Source organism: Dermacentor albipictus, chromosome 3, assembly GCF_038994185.2.
Source record: "Dermacentor albipictus isolate Rhodes 1998 colony chromosome 3, USDA_Dalb.pri_finalv2, whole genome shotgun sequence".
Classification (NCBI taxonomy): domain Eukaryota; kingdom Metazoa; phylum Arthropoda; class Arachnida; order Ixodida; family Ixodidae; genus Dermacentor; species Dermacentor albipictus.
Window position 1 is genome coordinate 5,401,339 of NC_091823.1, and position 18,811 is coordinate 5,420,149.

At 45.4% G+C, this 18,811-nt stretch overlaps 1 protein-coding gene across 2 annotated transcripts in view; it reads left to right on the top strand.

The window, feature by feature from the left end:
• Positions 1 to 18,811, top strand: part of LOC135920179 (ankyrin repeat domain-containing protein 50) — a 116,392-nt gene that overhangs the window by 78,232 nt on the left and 19,349 nt on the right. For both annotated transcript variants that reach the window (XM_065454327.1, XM_065454326.1), the window contains 3 exons: positions 973 to 1,094; positions 4,509 to 4,941; positions 12,127 to 12,346. In XM_065454327.1, coding sequence (XP_065310399.1) covers positions 973 to 1,094; positions 4,509 to 4,941; positions 12,127 to 12,346 — 775 coding nt within the window. The remainder of the gene's footprint in view (positions 1 to 972; positions 1,095 to 4,508; positions 4,942 to 12,126; positions 12,347 to 18,811) is intronic.

The following is an 18,811-nucleotide window of genomic DNA, read 5'->3' on the forward strand; positions in this document are numbered from 1 at the left end:
GGAGGCGGGCTCACATACACGTGTTGCACAGGTTTCAGTGCCGTACACACACACAGGTGTAAAGGTCCGGAGCCGACGTCAGAGGGGCTTCGTAGAATTCTGCTCCGTCCCGGGTGGCACGCCGGGTAGCACATTCCCGAGCTGACCCCGCGCCACGTGGCTGCCGGTTATTCGCAGTTCTCTGAAGTGCGCCCCGTCCGGTTGGATTGGAACACGTGCAGCGGGCTGAAATAGCTGGCACGTTGTCACCCTGTACGGCCATTCCTAACAAGGTGTAGTCAGTTTAAATTAATTGGTTCTAATACTCAGGCGTTCGATTTACCGTGTGCGTATGCACAATTAATATACACGTGATTACGATGGGACCACAGTGTTGATTTTAATTAATTGAAAGTTCAAATTACTGAGATTGCGCTGTATATCTTATTTGTAGTTTTAATAAAGTCTTTCTGTTGCAAGGTAGTCCCAGGTCCGACTTCTTTCTCTTGTGCTCTGCTTGGCAGCTATGACATCACTAGCCCCCACCAACTAGCCGAAATTTCAGTTCTAGAACAATAGAACCTTGTTGATATGATCCTGTTCTGTACGATTTTCTGGTGCCAATGTTCACGAACGAGAACACACACACAAAAAAAATGATCCAATGCTGTTATGCTTGTTTTCTACTGCTTAAAATGTTCCTGAAAGACACAATCTTTTGGCACCAACATTCAGTACGTTGTCAAAATGCAATCATATGATGTGGACTTGCGACTTGTGTGCAAATCCCCACGAAATTAGCGCATGACTTACTTAAGCAGTGCTTCTGGCTTCTGCTCGCAGCGTCTGTGATAATTTTTCCAAGCTGCTTTGTGTTTAAAAACACCTTGGAAATAGTATTCTGAAAGGGGACAGTTATGAAGAGGTACCTTTCTGTGCCATTTTTCTGCCTATTAATAAGATGTCTTGGCATTTCTTTCTTATTTTGTGCAGCTGCAAGACAAGGTCATGCAGATGTGGTACTTCTGCTTCTCAAGGCCGGCGCCAATCCTGACCATGCTGACAATGAGGGCTGGACACCTCTACGGTCGTCGGCATGGGCAGGACATGGACAGGTGATGCTCTTGTTGTGTAGAAAACAGTCTGGTTACAACAAATTTTAGGGGGAAGTCGAAATTACTTCATCACATCCATTACCTCGTTATAACGGTTTCTTGCCTGCGCTACCAATATTGCCCACCAGGTACCGTATTTACAACAATTGTAAGTAGACCACTTTTTTAAAATTTGAAAATCTGAAGTGGGGGATCGACTTACAGTCGAAACCAAAACATGGCACTGTCAAAAAAGCGAGACCAACAGGAGCTACAACGTAGTTACAATTTTATGTTTGCTTTATGGCCATACCTGTAACTTTTCGCTATCCCGCTTGTTTGTTCGCTTTTCGGAAGGGTTTTTCAACATCTTTGAGTTTTACAGTGCACACAACACTCATGGGGGGGGTATTGATTGTTGATGGAAGCGCCGCCTTTCCATTCGTGGCAGCACCCTCAGAACGGCGGCGATGCGGGGAGTATCGGTAGTTCATGGAAGAGTAGACACCGCTCGTGGGTTTCTCTTTCCCTGTTGCTCGCGGGTTTCCCTTTCTCTGCTGGCTATGTGCTACTTCCATGCTTCCTCAGTCGTCACGAGTGCTCCAAGCCCACTAATCATTTGGCTCTCGCTCACAGCAACGTTCCAGCCATCCTTTACGTTGAAGAAACAAATCGCTGCGCTGTGGGCCGCAAAGTGAGTGCATGAGATGGCAACAAAGTTGTTCACAGCTTCCATCTTTGTGACACATGGAATGGCAGTCTCTCGTTACCGACACCGTTCAGTAGATGCACATGGCTTACCCCTCCCCCTCACCCCCTTCTTCAATTAATTTTTTTAGTTTCGAACAACCTGTCGCAAGACTAGCTTTGAATTACAGGGCAGCCGTAAAGGTGTCATGACCTGGCTGCATTGTATGCATTGGTGCGGATGGCAGATAAACGTAAAGGGAGGGGGGGGGGGTGTCGTGCAAGTGTGCCATGACTCTGCAGAGTCTTGAATCTTTGACAGGTGGTAAAACATGCCGAACCTGACCATGAAACAATGCGGATGGCGCCTGCTCTTTGTGCTGGCTACATTAGTCATGTGATGCGCGGTCCTTTCGTCTGTCACGCAGATTGGCCTTGCGATAATCCACCTGCCTTAAAGTTGGGATAGTCCTTCTGTATTTTGTAGAAAAACTGGAAAGCAAAACTTTGCATGAAATAAATAAAAGATTGCCGCAAAACACAGGTCCACTATTAACCCTTTCAGGGTCAATGACGTAAATATATGGCACCGTGAACAAGTCCGAAATGGTCGATACCATATGTTTACGGTGCCATCTGTACGTTTTAAAAGCACGCCAATTTCCTAACTTTTCCTTTCCTGGCTTGTGCTGCCACTATGTCGGAATACAGGGAATTTTTTTCTCGTGCCTTCCTCTCTCGGTTTTCATTCCATAGTCTGTTTTAGAGCTAGTTTGCTCCGATGCCTCTATATACTACCGCTCGCGCATTGTTACGCAAGTGGGCAGGCAGGCGGGTGGCGGTTTGGGTTTTGTTTCGTGGGCGTTTTCGGCTTCTTGTGCTTGCAAAACTGATGGCCATTTTGTTACTAATCACTCAAAGGGCGTCTGCCTGTTTCTCGCTCGTTTAGTGCTCACAGGGTTGCGCATAGGAAGGATACTGCCGTACATGCGTTCCCTTTTCTTTTCTTCTTTTTGGAGTCTCGCAAAAAATAATTGCCTCTGGTTGGCGATAAGATGAAGATTAGCGGAAGTTTGTCAGACATTTTGCAATTTTTGACAGGCACACAATCACAGAGTTCTCTTGAGTGTGCTCACCTGCACAGTTATATTACACTATGGACGTAAATATTAGTGTAAGAGCAGGAACATTTGAGACTTGCGAAATATTCTTGTGTGTGCATTTTCTAAGATTTGAACTATGTGTATATCAATGCATCAAAATGTTAATTCTTATCAGTTTATTTCCAATGCAAAATATTCTTTTCTCACTTTACGGTCACTCTAAAAAAATTACGGTAAAGTTTTTTCTAACTAGGTCCCTCAAAAGAATTAGAATCTGCAATAAAGCAATCGTCCCTGAACAGTCGCATACGGTGGAAAAAATCAACCCTGAAAGAGTTAACTGAGAACCTTGTCAGTATTCAGTACATCAGAACTTGCTAATTTATTAGTTTCGGAGGAAATGAAGCACTTCATTCAATGCAACAGAAACTATACTCATAAAAAAGAAATATTTTCCAGACTTTCATATACTAGAACTGAGCTGTAATCAATGCTGGCATACTAATTTGGTGTTCCCTTTAATAAGAGTAGCTTGTACTGTATTTCTTGATTTCTATGTACCTAAGTTACTGATCACTTGCTACATTCTTGTTATGCAATATGTACTAGGAGACTCCCAAGCATGTGCAACACCATATGTTCTCGGCCAAAATTAGTAAGCATTAAACTTTGTGACAAATTTTCTCATATTCGATTTGATATTTGGCCTTGTTTTCTTCATTCGAATCAAAATCTGCTATTTGGTATTCGCACACCCTTAGTGAATGCCTGTTTGCCTTTTTGCTGAGTGGCTCTTGGCTTGAGATGTCTAAGTGATGTCTGTGCCGGGTTTCTAATTTTGTAGACCAAAACCTTCTGCTAGTGGCCGCAGTAAATTCCACCCAACCCTCACTTGGAGGTTTATATTACAGGTTGGATTTAATAAAATCACCTCATGCCACGTCTGTACTTTGCTGAAAGACTGTGCGCAAGAAATGCTGTGAGATTCACAGGCCTGCGCTGAATGCGTTTTTTTCATGGTTACACATGAGTGGGAATAGACTCGGATGTCCTGCTAGCTGAAAGCCACTTTCAAATCTAACAGCATCTGCCTGGATTTACTCATTGCCAATGAATGATGCTTCGTCATAAGCAGCATATTGAAATGGACATGCTGGGCATCTTTATGCACGATTCGCAGAATAAGTGCACTGGTAGTGGCACAGTGCATATCCGTACAGGCTGGTTTGGATCCGTGCTGCATCAGTTTTTACCTTATCCTGAATGAAAACACACAAAAAGCACTTCAATGCATGCAAGGCACTGTGTGGTTGTGTGACACAGTTTCTTAGGGTTAGCATTGGGTTCAATATATCAAAGACCATTCTACAGTGCGAGTAAATTGCAGTATTCATGTGCAAAAAGTAAGTAACTTCTTGTGCGTTCGATATTGCCTTGGAGAAATAAATCAGCAAATTCCCGCTCTTCACAATCTTGAGAAACTGTCCCAGATGTGCAGAGCTTTCAGATAAGCTTCAGGTAGGCATGTCCTATATATTTCGAATTATCAATGTATTGAACTATTTCACGATCCTCTTCAGGTTACATATATATCTCGGATCAACTAGTTTGGAAGGAATGAGCCACTGTCTGATTGTATCTGCAGGTTGTGGAAGCCCTGCTTGAAAATGGAGCACAGGTGGATTTAGCAGATGGCGAGCAGCGGACGGCACTGCGTGCTGCATCGTGGGGAGGCCACGAAGAAGTTGTTGCACAGCTTCTGGAGAAAGGAGCTGATGTGAATCGTGCAGATCGTGAGGGCCGCACAGCCCTCATTGCTGCTGCTTACATGGGCCATGCCGAGATTGTGGAGCGTCTGCTTGATGCTGGAGCAGAGGCCAACCATGCAGATGGAGATGGGCGCACAGCGTTGTCAGTGGCAGCACTGTGTGTGCGACCGTCTGAGGGCCACATTGGTGTGGTGGCTCTGCTGCTGGAGAGGGGCGCCAATGTGGACCATGCTGACAATGAAGGAATGACTCCTCTGCTAGTTGCAGCGTTTGAAGGTCATCGGGAGGTCTGCGAGCTTCTCTTGGATGGTGGGTTTATTACTGGTAATATTAGACAGCTTCAGCATGTCCAGTAGTCCACTAAATGCTGACAGATCGGGCAGAATAACGAGCGAGCAGGGGTGGAAACATGAGTGGCCTGCACGGTTTGGCCACCTCAGGGCGCAGAACTCAGCCAGACAAACGCAGAGCAATTACGCAGTTACCAAGTGCCTTCTACTTCACCGATGCTGTAAATTTTTGGCAGTGGCATAATCGTGAACACGGTTATGCCACTGCTGAAAATTTACACCATCGCTGAAGTAGAATACACTTGTCTACTGTAATATTAACTCTGTGTTTGTCTGGTTGAACTCTGTGCCACCAGGTGGCTGCACTGTGCAGACCATTAATGTTTGCGCCCCTGTTACCCGCCACTTCGCCTGATCTGCCCGCGTTTAGTGGAATACTGGACCTGCTAAAACTCTCTATCATAATTATTATCTAAAGTTAGAGACGGGCTGGCAACTGCATTCAGAAGGTGCACAATGCCCTCTTGCCTCAAGGAGCAGGGACCTATGTACAGCATGTCTTTCTGGTGGATTTGTTGGAATATGACTGAACTTGATCATTTAAAGGACATAATAGTTTTTAAAAGCCTTTTGTAAGTAGAGCAATCGTTATGAAATGAGCAGTGGTGATCCAACTGCGCCATTTGCGCCATTTTCCTACAATTCGACTTGCCTGTACCTGGCTGCTCCCACTCAAGTGTCATTTACGCCAACTGCGCAAAAGTGCGGCATTTTCGCGTTTTTACGGCAATGCAATGTTTTCAGTAGGGTTATGCAACTATACGTACTCTGCCACACGAATCGATTAGTGAACATTCAAATACAGTCAACGATTAACTTTTCGCACATGACCAGACACATTCGCGGCACCACCACCTACCCAGAGTAAATGTATATGAACGTCTAAAATTTTGGACGCAAAAAACCTTAGCTGTCTGATATTCTGGACTTTTTGACAGGACCGCAAGTCTAAAACGGCATAAATCGAAGCCTCCAACTGGCACTTTCACATGCAGATCCGCTTGTAGCCGTAGCCAAAATCACGGCAACGCTAGGCCTAGCTACTTCGACGTTAGCTACCAAGCTTGATGTGCGGCGCCGTGTTTTTCATTGAAGCAATTCGCCGTTGTTAGCAATGGCACTGACTCCGCCTTTGTAATCCTCCAGAAGTACGTGTTGCTGGGCTAGTCGGTTCATATCGCTGAGTATGCCATAAATATGATCGCTTGGCTCAAACAAGGAAGGATGGAAAGGAAGGTGGCGCTCCCTCTGTTCCCTTCCGTCCTTCCTTGTTTTCTTCAAGGAAGGACGGAATGGAAGACCATAAGGAAGACCATAAATGTTCATTTATGGTCTAATCCTCGCCCATGGCATCGAAGCTCGGAAAGTAAGGCGCATTGCATAATGCCAGTTCTCGAAAGTCAGCTTCGCCTCAATACATCGCGCTTACGCGGTGAAGCAAACCAAAAGTGGTAAGGGGCACCGATAGGAGCACCGGTACGCCTAATAAGTGTACTGGCAGGTCTTTAGAGTTATTTAGAGCTTTAGGTGCATATTTTTGTTCTCATTAGCCTACAAAATTTTATTGTTTACAAAATTAAGTTCCTTGCCTACCCAAATAAACATGTTTGCCACATAGCGTGCATGGTATACCACCCGTGGTAACCTTAATTGGTTGCTGTTGGCTTTGTGCCTTGCTTCACTGTTGAACAGCGCTTACTGATTGCACAGTAATAACAAGCTTCACCAAATGGTTATAGATTACTGCTGTACTACTCTAAGTGTTCCAAAAAGACCATTTTTTTTTCTACTCCGAGACTGCCCCAACATGCTGGTGTGGCTGCTCCAAAACTTGCTCCAAATCCTAAACTGGCTAGACCACCACTGAATGAGCATCATATTTTCTTCTCACTGTGGAACTTAACTTCATATTGCCACAAAATAGGTTTACACAGTAGTCTTCTGTTTATTTGACTCCGCATAATTGAATTTCTCGGCTAATTTAATCATGACCGAAGGTCCTGGCGAGAGCCTAACATATCAATGGGACCAATCGTTCATTATGTTAGCCTTCGTCAGATAATTCGAACTTGGCTGGTCATCACACATGTGTTCAACTCCAATGGTGACCGCAGTGGTGATGCAAATAGTGGCGGTGTTCATCTCGACGGCACTTAGGGTACACAGAATGCGTCAAACATACATCAAAGACGCATGTTCTTGGCCTGCCTCAGAAAGATTTTAAAGTGAAAACGGTAGCTCACGATGAATTATTATGCTATTTACTTACCCCATTCTAATGCACACCTTTCTTTTCCCAAGAAGGTGCAGCCAAAAACTACTTGGGTGGTGCAATCCGATATGCAACTAGCGACTAACGAAACCGAAACCACATTTACGACAGCCTGCCATCAGAGCCAGCCTAGCCAGTGTCATTGCAATTGCCATTACAAAATGGCAACCATGGTGGGGACAGAGCAAATTAGCATCTAACGGGACAATGACGATGCACTGTCTTCAGTCGGATTATGAAAGCACATTCAAACAGTAAGTTATTTTGCTAGTGGCAAGAAGTTGCATCACAAGTTGCAGGATGAAGTCTAGGCATGGGCAACCATCCCATTTGCACATTTTTAGGAGTCAGTTGATAAATGCAGAATATCAAATGAGCTATCGACCATACCGAAGATGAGATTTTGTGGTTCTTCATAGACAGCATTAAAGTGATGACAATGGACATTAAGTAAAATGCAAAACAAGTTTCATTCTCTGAAGGTAAAGTTCGCTGAAAAAATCGGCTGTGCAATTATTAATATATATATATATATATATATATATATATATATATATGGAGCATTAGGAGCAAACAAGCAATTTCTTGGCATGCACAAGACTCTTCAGAGAATGTGTATGATCACATTATAGTGTGTAAAGTTGTGGTGTTCTCACCTGTGCTCTTGGGACAAAGGAATGATAACACATTAGTGCAAACAATCACAAGGGCATTTATTACACCTTTCATATATTAATGCCTGGTAGCCCGAGTTGCTGTCGACAAAACATGCCGATGGGCACGTGACAAATCTAGGAAGTCCGACTCACCGCGACCGGATAACGAGCGAATATGCTTGCCCCATGCTGGAACTGCCTGGCCGTTCGCGCGTACGGTCACATGAACGGTGGCACGTTTGAACGAGGCTTCACGAGATGGTCTCGCAGAAGCATGGATCGGCAGACGCGCGGAACGTCTGCACAGCTTGCCGAACCCGAACCAAAGAGGAAGAGCCTTCTCCTTTCCGCGCCCAAGTAACCCCGCCATTAGGTTGCGTTAGCAGGGCAACACTCACTCCATCTCTCGTACTGTGCTTCAACCAGACCGACTGCCGCGGGCATCAGGCTACATGGCGAAGCTGGATTCCACGAAGACGGGAGCTGTGCTGGAAAACAACATATTGGGGGTCGTGTGAGAGTCGCCCATCCCCACAAAGTATACCTACCTAAGCAACATAGCCTGCTACACCATGCAAGTTCTCATATTTTATGTCTGTGCTATGCCCGCAACATTGCAAGTTCATCCTACTTTTGCTGCAATTTTATGTTTAATCGGGCGCAGTTGATGTTCTAAAATATTCAAAATGTATTACAAAAATAATAACGTTTATGAATAGTGACTGTTCGATTCAGTGACTGAATCGATAGGACATGATTCAATTCGTTATTCATAAGTTTCGAACATTCGCACTCTCCTAGTAGTAAGCCAAAGGATGAACAATGAACAAGTTTAATTCTGGAAAGTGGCCCACCCAGCAGCTGCTGGATCGGGTTGTGAAATGTTGCTTGAAATCTCGTGGCATTGCTGCGTAGGCCACCTCTTTGGCATCGGCGTTGCTCAGTCACTGTCACCTGACGTTATGTCTGTCCTGCTACGTCACACTGTACAGCAATCACAGGATTGCCACAGGCCTGGCTGCTGTTTGTTTTGCTCTCTAGGCATTGGTTTACCTAGTTTACCTAGTTGTCCTTTCTTTCTTTATTTTTATATACTTTCATTCTGTTCCTGCCTGCGTTACCTATGAGGTTTATCATGCAGTAGGCTGTGGTCAATGAGTGCTCATGGTCCAACTCTTTTGTGTTGGTAATGAAAAGTTGTAGGCCCACTTTGATAGCCTCTTTGACAACACTATTTATGTTGGCACCCTGTTAGCTGTATTTCCAGAATGAATCTACTCCTCGACCGGACGAGCTATTGTGCAATTATTGATTTCAATAAAACGTGCCTCTCACAACTAAGGCATAAAACAGTGTTACAGATATGAAACAGCTACTAAATGGCTGCTTGAATACGTACTGCATTTCCTTAAAGGTCAACTGCAATGAAATTTCATTTTGGCTAAATTGGTTATAAATGAGCAATACCTATGAAGTCTGCCCTGAAAGTTGGTGCATTAGGTTAAAAAGAAGTTTGAGTGACAAACAAACTGTCAGATACCTCAATGTGGTCACCTTAAATATACTCCCCATTAGACACAGTACACTGGTTCTACCTCTTATGCCATTGCTGGAAGCATCCTTGGAAACCTTCTTCTGTTGAGTACTTCAGCAGCAATGGCGTTTCTTCTTTAATTGACGTCACGTCCCCGAAATGCCACCACCGGAGCAGCACTTCGCAATTTGAGAATAAAAAGAAGTTGTGAGGTGCTAAATCCGACGAATATAGAGAGGGTGTTTCTGCACAATGATGTAATTGCATCCCCAAAAGTCCCACACTATCAATAGAGTGTGCAAAGGCATTATTGTAGTGCAAAATTCAGAGCCCCTGTTATGACAAATTTGGTTGCATGTGGTGCTCAAAATCTCTCAGATGCTTCAGGAATTCCACAGAAAGCTATATTGACAGTTAGATCTTCAGCTACAAATACATGGTGCACAATTCCATGGCAGTCAAAAAATTAACATGGCTGATTAACATGACTTTTGAATTTTTAGTGACTTCGGAGTGTATGTTTTCCTGGTTAGTACATTTTTTCTAGCGTTTCTTGCCACAATGTATGAGCGAGGTTCTACAGCATTAGCGAAATTGCAGATGCGTTTCAGGAGCTTCTGCAGGCTTCTGTTCACCTAATTTTTTTAAGTGCTAACAATGCAATATAGACCCTTTTTGTCAAGTAGTTTGTTCAAACAAGGTGGCACTTTTGGTGGTAACATGTTGCCTCAAGCAAAAGTGCACAAATGCGAAACTATGACCGCTTCTACCCTGCTACTGTGTGATAAGCTGTCAGAAATGGAACTTGTTGGTCGCCAACGCACTGTACTCCATTCATGCTGCACAATGTGGAATGGTAGAGAGAAGACATGTGCTGTAGTTGTCTAAAAAAATTGGCTGCAATAATGCAAGCTGGCATATTAAGAAATTGAATGAATCTGTGTGGCCATGTTCACAGATCACTGTTACACAAGGATTTCCTGTGTTGCCGGTCCTTCATGACTCACGGCTTTCCTTGAGGATAAAAAAAATTAATTCAACTGCCAGTATTGTATTGTTAACTTCAAAAAAAAAAAGAAGAAAAGAAAAGAAAGATTGACTAGTCATCCTGGCCCTGCGAAAGAAGCTGTTGAAAACCACCACTAGAGGTACTGAGGGGGTTGTGCAGTGCATTATTGGTTTAGAGTTAGGGAGTAGCGGTAATTTTGGCAGCACGCCACCGCTGATCGTATTTCCATTTCTTCTTCCCTTTGCTGCTCCTCATATTCATGCTGCTCCTTGGAAGTCCTAACTATGCATTGTGTACCCATAGTGGTGATACAACAACAATGAAATCATTTGTTTAGCTGGTTCTTTTATATACGAAAGGCCAGAGACATCACTTCCCACGTCGCGAGCTGTTGTCATCACAGCAGCTTGCATAACAATAGTCTTTACCAGGAAACGTATGTGGGGAGCGCTACGTGCTCCGCATTGTTATCAGGTGCGCCTTATCGTCAGTTATGTGGTTCAAATGCTTGTTTTGTGCTTGTTCTTTATTGAAATGAATTCTGTTGTGTATGCTGTATGCATGATTCCAAAGAATGTATGTACTTTTCGCTTCACTTTGCCGAGTGCTTGAAGCCTCTGCCTTACTGGGGTACGAGCCACTGCTCCTGCCCTGCACTGCCACGGGGATTGACTCGCATTTTTTGCCAATGGATGTAGACACAAAAAATTCTGTCCACTAAAACGTTAACAGTTTCGCTGTTAAAAAAAAAAAAGCAGAACATTGACAAGAGTGAGTACCACTAGTTACACAGTACAGTGACCAAGGGTGTAGCGCTTCTTTTAGGTATAGTAAGTTTTTTGCCATGTATGACCGTATGTGATCGCATATGATACATCCACTCCATTGACTCACTTGACTCACAATTAAACTCACACCCACTCTATCGCTCTCACATCAAGAGTAAGTGCAGTCTTGAACCAATGTGCTAAAGCATGGATGATGGACTGCACCAACAGCGCACGAATGCTCGAAGCTGAACATTTCGTGGAGATCAACAGAGTAATCGAGTGACTAGCAATAATGCGTCTTTCCCGAACTTTGCTGAAGTTCAGAACATCTACGTTGCAAGCCTGGTGCGTGGCAAGAACAAATCTACTGCAACTGAGCACAAGCACTAGCGATTAGGCAGAAAATAAACAGTCAGGTCGTGACTATGCCGAAGAACGTTAGAGCCAGAAACATGTGAAGCCACTGCTTCAAAGTGTTTGGCAAATAAAGAACCTAGAACAAAAGACATTGATCCTGATTTAATTTAAAAGCAGAAAATTTGGACAGCTTGCACCGTTGCTTGCATAGTTCGGGCAAAGCATAATAAGCTCGGAACGTGCTTACATGCTTCTAAAGCTGTGGCCAAAACTTCACACTGTCCACCCAGTCACCTTCTATAATATCCTTTGAAACAGAGGTTTGCTGAGCTGCACTGGCATCACGCACACCTATTGTAAACACGGAGTACTTGTGTACTTGTAGAGATTTTGACAGCCATCTTGAGCCTTGCGTTATGGCTACAGCAGGCTAGTAAAGTACTTGGCTCAAGTATGCTAGCCTAATTTCACTGAGCCCGTTCTAGGATTGCGTTGTTTACTGTACAACAGCAACTTGATAAATTGCTGCAAATACCTCTGTTGTAGCCGAGGCCGACTTGGACCATGCTGACCACAGTGGCCGAACCCCACTATTTGCTGCTGCGTCCATGGGCCATGCAGATGTGGTGGGCCTACTCCTCTTCTGGGGTGCCTATGTGGACAGCATTGATGCTGAGGGACGAACAGTGCTCTCCATTGCAGCTGCCCAAGGCAGTGTGGAAGTGGTGCAACAACTTCTCAACCGGGGACTCGATGAACTGCACAGGTTTGAAAATATTGTTACCCGCAATTCAGAATAAACAAAGAATAGTGGGATCACATCTGATGACAATGACAGGAAATAATATTTAAAAAAAAAGAAAGAACAGCACATCCCTAGATGCATGTAGTAGAATGTAGTGCTTAAAGAGCTAAGGTCAATATTACATCCCTGTGCATTGTTTTGAAAGAATCCAAGCATGGTGAGTGGCCAAATTATAAAGTGCTTTATGTAGAGACAGCAAATTCATAGGCTGCACGATGTGAGACATGCTTACTCAATGGCCGGTCAACTATTGTGCATAAGTGACCTGCTCTTTGGGAATAGTCAACAGCCTGGTTAATCCACTAGTTGTAAAATACTTTACATTGCATTAATTAGTGTGCATACTTATTATCTTTTTCTTGGGTCCCCCAAATTACGCCCTTGCCTTATAACCAAATAAGCATGGTAAATGCCTGCTGTACCATAACTGCTGCAACATGTGTCACCCCTTTGTTTCCACTCTGTTTTTCTTACTGTGCATAGTATATTGCTGTTCTGTTACTGTATTTTTTCCTCATCATAGGCTCATTATAGATCTTTTCCATAATGCTGACAATGCTATGTGCACACTGGGTTCCTGGCACCATTGGGAATGTTAGACATGCAGGCGAGTGCAGGACACGCTCAGAAAGTTTGTGGGACTCGTGTCCGGCTACAGGGTCCCGTTGTCCACATGTACGACATACTGGAGTGTCCGGCTGGGGACAGACATCCGATCGGTGACCCATTTGGTTACACACTTTGCACACCTGAGTGGTAATGTTTAGGGATAGTAAGCTAGTTCTTCTCCATTGTAGGAGACGTACCACGGCGTAGTACCTCCAAAAAAGGTGATAACGGCTGTTTTAGTGTTACGGAACATGCGTGCTTGGAGAATTTCAGCCCCTTGCGTTTGTGTGCGTAGATTCACTTTCAGTGTTTCAGGCGTCGTGTGCAGGTCCAAGCCGTGAATGACACCCTTGGTTGTCCCGTCACTTGTCGCTACGTAGGCGTTGACCGAGTGAGGCCGGCCGTTGATGTTTAGCATTGTAATACGTCTAACGCAGTCCGCCACTGTCTGGTGTGGCATGGACATGATAAAAACGTTGGAGTCCGGCTTGATTCTGTGCAGAAATTGCTCACCAGATATTTGCCCGTTGCATGCAGCAATCACGGCATCCGCCAGTAGTGGACTAGTCGGGTTCTTGATCGATAGCCCTTGATGCGGTCGCACCACTACAGTCGAACCCAACTATATCGAACCCGTGTGCATCGAATTATTCTATATATCGAACAATTTCTGGGCACGGTATAGTTACAATGAGTATATATAGCAAAAGTTACGTTTACATCGAACAAAAATAGCCGCGACTCCCGATATACCGAACATCGAGCGGCGGAAAAGTGCCCCCAGAAGTTGGCTTTCCCTCGTGGTTGTGGGGAAACCGACGACGCAGCTCCATCCAACCGCTTTCCCTACCGTGACTGCGCTGCTTCGGATAAGCCGTCGACATCCTCGAGCGAAAAATGATCCTGGCCTGCCCGCAGCGCTTGCTCAGACAGCCAATCAGAGGCTCTTGTGCCCTCTTCATGCAAAATGGCGAGAGTGCGAGTTGTCTCGGTGCTTTTCTGGTCCATTGTGTGGGTGCCTTGTGTGCCTTCTCCCGCAGTGTCGCCGTGATCAAGCGGCAGAATTTGCCTTTTGTCGTGAAGCTCGAAATCATAAATCGGGTCGAAAGCGGAGAGAAGTTGGATGTGTCCCCGCAGTGTGAATGATTCTGAGGAACACTCTCAGGACGATCTTGAAGCATAAGGGGGAAATTAGGGCTAAAGCGGCCAAACTCTCGCCCCGGTGCCCGACGCGTATGCACGGCCGTGTACGAGTGGTTCATCCAAAATTGCTTCAGCCGTGCCGGCTTCCGGGTGCTCGGTGATGACCGTAAATTCTGATGAATGCGACGCAGCCGTTGCCGTTGTTGCCGAAACTTGGAGCGAGCTGTCAGAATTTCTGGAAGCTGTTGACGAATCAACAGTGGACGAGTTCGTGAGTGCAAATGATGGTGTCGCGACCACGGGAGAGCCCGAAAACAAAGACTACATTGCCGACATCGTACTGAGCACAAGTGAAAGTGGGCACAATGAGGAAAGCAACGACGGTCCTTTGCCCATGTCCTCCAAAGTGATTGGTGCGCTCGCACTAGTGCGGTGCTTCTGCGCGAATGCAGAAGGTTGCGGCCTCAGCTGCTCCCGAATCCTTAGACAATGTGGAGAAGTGCGTGCGTCGCAGGCAGCGAAATTGACCAAGCAGAAAGAAATGCAGGACTATTTCATGTGAAACTAAGCTAGTTTCATCAATAAAGTGATTTTATAAATGGTATGTGCTTTTATGATATCAAATTATTCAGCAGGCTTATATTGAATTATGCTCTATATCGAACTGATAGGCGTTTTTTTGCGAGTTCGATATAGCCGGGTTCGACTGTATATCAAAATCGTCCTTTGGCAGGAGGGGTAACTGCCTGTATGCTGGTTTGTGTTTAGATTTTCCGGTTGCTTGACCAGCGGAAACTTGTTGATTCTTCAAGGTCCCCGTATATCCCAGTGCTCTGGTCTTCTTCTCTTTCGCATTGTTTTTTTCCTGCCAAAGTGTGAGGACTGTCTGCCAATCCCCATCTGTTTGACTTTGGCTCTCTGTCCTGGCGTTCTGGTCGCTGGGTCCTTTTGGTGTCGTGAGGTTGTGAGCAGCGGAGTCTTGAACATCCATGTTGTCAAGGTCCTGGCGGCGCGTGTCTGTCATCCGCGAGGGTCCGGGACACACAGTTGCGTTGGGGGTTTGATTTGCAAGAGCCATCTAGCGCATGTGGGAAACGGCAAGAAAGCCACTTCCCATATGACTCCCGGCAAAAGCAGCCCGGGCCTGCCTGGAGAACTTCGTGCTCGACTGCAATCACGAACTTCTCTGAAAAAACACAAACTGAGAAAAACAGTTCCAAAAGCTCTGAAGTGTGTCATATTATTCATATTGAATCTATCGTAACTAAAATTCTCCTGCAGCATACGTTGGACCTTCTTCTTCAATTTGGCTTTGTCCTGTGGCAATAGCTGGAAGTTTGTTTTTGTTTTTCCGAGCCACTTTTAAGCTGTCAAGCCCTGGCTGTTGCCTGTGATAACACCCCCTGGTGCTGGTGTTTCCAAACACTGCCTGGAATAAATTGCGGAGTGATCACATAACCGGCGCATAGGAAAGCCAAACAAGGTCTCCAGAAGTGAAACTCCGGTTTGAGCGAAATTAGCACCAAGAGAAATGGCGCGAATAGGGCCCTGGGCGAAATGACATGTAAAAGTTGCGGCAGCTGTTAAAAAAATATATATCTATCATTGCTGCCTTGTTTTTGCATTGTGCATGATTCTTATCACTGCGAGCATTAGTCAGCTTGCGGAATTCTTCCTTGCCCCCTGCATCTGTGTACGTGTGAACTGCAGTGAAGCTGCAGGAAATCAAGACATTCTCGCTTGTGCGGAGTCACCGGCTTGTGAAAAAACTCTATTTTTAGCATGTATGCTGCACTGATGAGGATAACCTTTTTTTGGCACATTCTGAGATAGTAAAGCAACTGGAAACTGCTATAATCTGTATGCAGGATTTCTGGCCGAAAATTGCAATGATTTAACCCATTTAATGATTTTTGCATATTATCATTCATTTAGAGAACACGTAGATTTTTCGTGGAAACACTGATGCCAGTACTAACACCAGTGACAGCTAAATGAGGCGATTGTTTAAGCTGTTGTATCAAAGCTAGGGGCTTGTGCTTGTTCCCCATTTAGAATAAGAGGCAAACAATGGACCTCTAAAGCTAAATAATGAGTCAGGGTAACAGTATGTAAAAATACGCTCATGTGCGCAGTCACATTTAGCACACGAGCCTGACTGGCAGCCTTCGAGAACGGCAACATACCAATGTTAATAGTGTGCCATGTCATCGCTTCTCGCTTTTTGTGTTTGCACGAAATGAAAAATAGTTGTTTTCAAATCCATATGGTCAAAACTAAACTACAAAAGCAGTTTTCTTAATCCTAATGGCCTAATTAGCTTCAGGTCAGTTGCCTAAGCCTGCCAGTAGTAAACGCACGAACTCCGCGAGCGATAGGCCTAACCTCAGCTGAACTCAATCAACATTGCCTCAAACTATGTGTGCGGCTGGCAAGGGCTGAAGTTCATGCAGCCAACAACGCAACACCATTTGCCCCCCATCACTTGCCCGTCCACACGGAACATAACTTCTCGTGACAGAAACTTCTCATGCCAAACACTAGCTCAAAATAACCGGCTCCTCAACACTGTAGTCTGCCATTAATTCCCAGCGTGCTCTGCATATGCCTACTTTTACATTGTAACACAATGTGACCAGTAGTTGAGGAGCAGGCAAGGCAGTTGGTTTGAGGGAATTAACAAAATTCATTTGTAAAAAACCTGCGCAACTCTCAAACCTGCGTTTTGAAAACTTAATGGAAGTGTGCAGAGGAACGTATCCAGTGACTTTCATTGACATCCACTTACATCGAAAAATCGCCGGAGTTGCCCTTTAAAAACAAATTTCAAGTCAGTAAGTGCTGCCTCATGGTTATAGGCAGTGCAAAACAGTGAAGGTATACAGTCGCCGACCGTTTATTCGGACCTCACGGGGACTGCGGAAATGTCCGAATAAACAGGTGTCCGAAAAAGCAGATTAAGAAAAAAAAATTAAATCCTTTATTTCCACGCACTTATTCGGGCTCGGCAGTAGGCTTGAAGAAATCGTGAATGCGCCGTTGCACGCTGTTCCGTTTACACGCAATCAGATAAGCCTGAATCTCGGAGAGGATCGTAAGGTTCGTAATAGGCAGCTGAAAGCACAGTCACTGCTTGTACACGATCCGCTTGCGACGGCAGCGTAGCACATGGTGCGTCAACTTCCGACTCGGTCATCGTCCGGCGGTGCAGCAGAAACCTGACGAATGATCTCGCCGTCGTCGAGTTCTACGCATGTCGGTACAGCAGTGTCACCACCTCAATGAGACGGTGTCCGGAATCGCAATGCAACCACTGCGCAAGTCTCGGCAGAACATTTTCCGCGTCGGTAGGGAGCACATCGGAAGGCGACAAATCTTAGGCCTCCCGGCACCCGCTTCCTGGCATTTCGCAGCGCAGTCTGCGCGGGCACTGTTGGCGCCATTAGAGACTTGACGCGATGTTTCCGTATGCCGCGTTGGATCACTGAAACCTCGACACAGCACACAAAGCAAATACCGCCAAGCCGACACCAGTCACACAAACGAAAAAACGCGGCCTGCTCGCAGCGTCGTGCGCGAAGAAACAAATCGGCTGCTGGATTGTCTTGACATGGCTTACTAAGCTGAAACCGGAACTGTTGTAGAGCCACTCTATCGAATCGGGCAGAAACGATGATGATGAGCGGGGATTTTCAGTAGCGCCACTTCGTGGGGCAGCAAGGAAGCTCCGTTCATAACAAAAATGGCGTTCAGCAAGTCGAACCGTGCACCGGTCAGAGTCGGTGCACGGTACTCTCGACCGAGTTGGCTCAACGAGAGTCCGAAAAATCAGACGAGAGGTTGCAAGGTGTCCGAACTTTCGGCAGTTATTATACATTATGGTCTATGGAGAGAATGGCGGTGCCGCGACGCTGACCGAATAATCGGGCATGTCCGAATAATTGGAGTCCGGAAAATCGATCGGCGACTGTAGATGTTTATTGCTCACCTCATTTGAGCTTTACCTGTACTCATTTCTTTCTTTCTGCCTATAATTGCATCCAAATGTGGCCAAAAACTGTTAAAAGCAAGTTACAGTCGAAACCCACAATAATGAAATCACCGGGGAAAGCAAAACATTTCGCTTTTGCGGGAATTTCATTAGCGCGAGAATGAGGCAGAAAAGACAGAGAAGGGAATTGGCTTGCAAAAAAAAAAAATTATTGCCAAAAGTCAGTCAGCTTACTTTGCCGAGCCTTGCCTTGAAGCAGTTTTACTGCTCTCGACTCGCACTGCAAGAAGTGGTCTATTGCCACATCGTCATCATGCTCACCGAAAAATGATCGAATTACATCGAAGGCATTCAACACCTCCCGCGGGTTCGCAGTCCTCTCTTGATTTGGTGTCTGGTGGTCGTCGGCGTTGTCGGCACCTTGGCAAACGCTACTTATGATGACCTCATCAGTCATCTCTTCATGGACGACAACACCTTCATCCACACGAACAAACTCATCGATGCTGAGGCCATCCGGAACACCATCTGTCACGGTAGAAAGTTCATCCCATGCGTGGGCCAGTGATGGCGGCACTGCGCCGTCAGCACTGTTAACTAGTGCACCTTCAGGCGAATCTTCTTGCGATGCCACTGGATCAGCGCATGATGCTTGCCGAGTGGCAATGAAGCCGGCATGATTA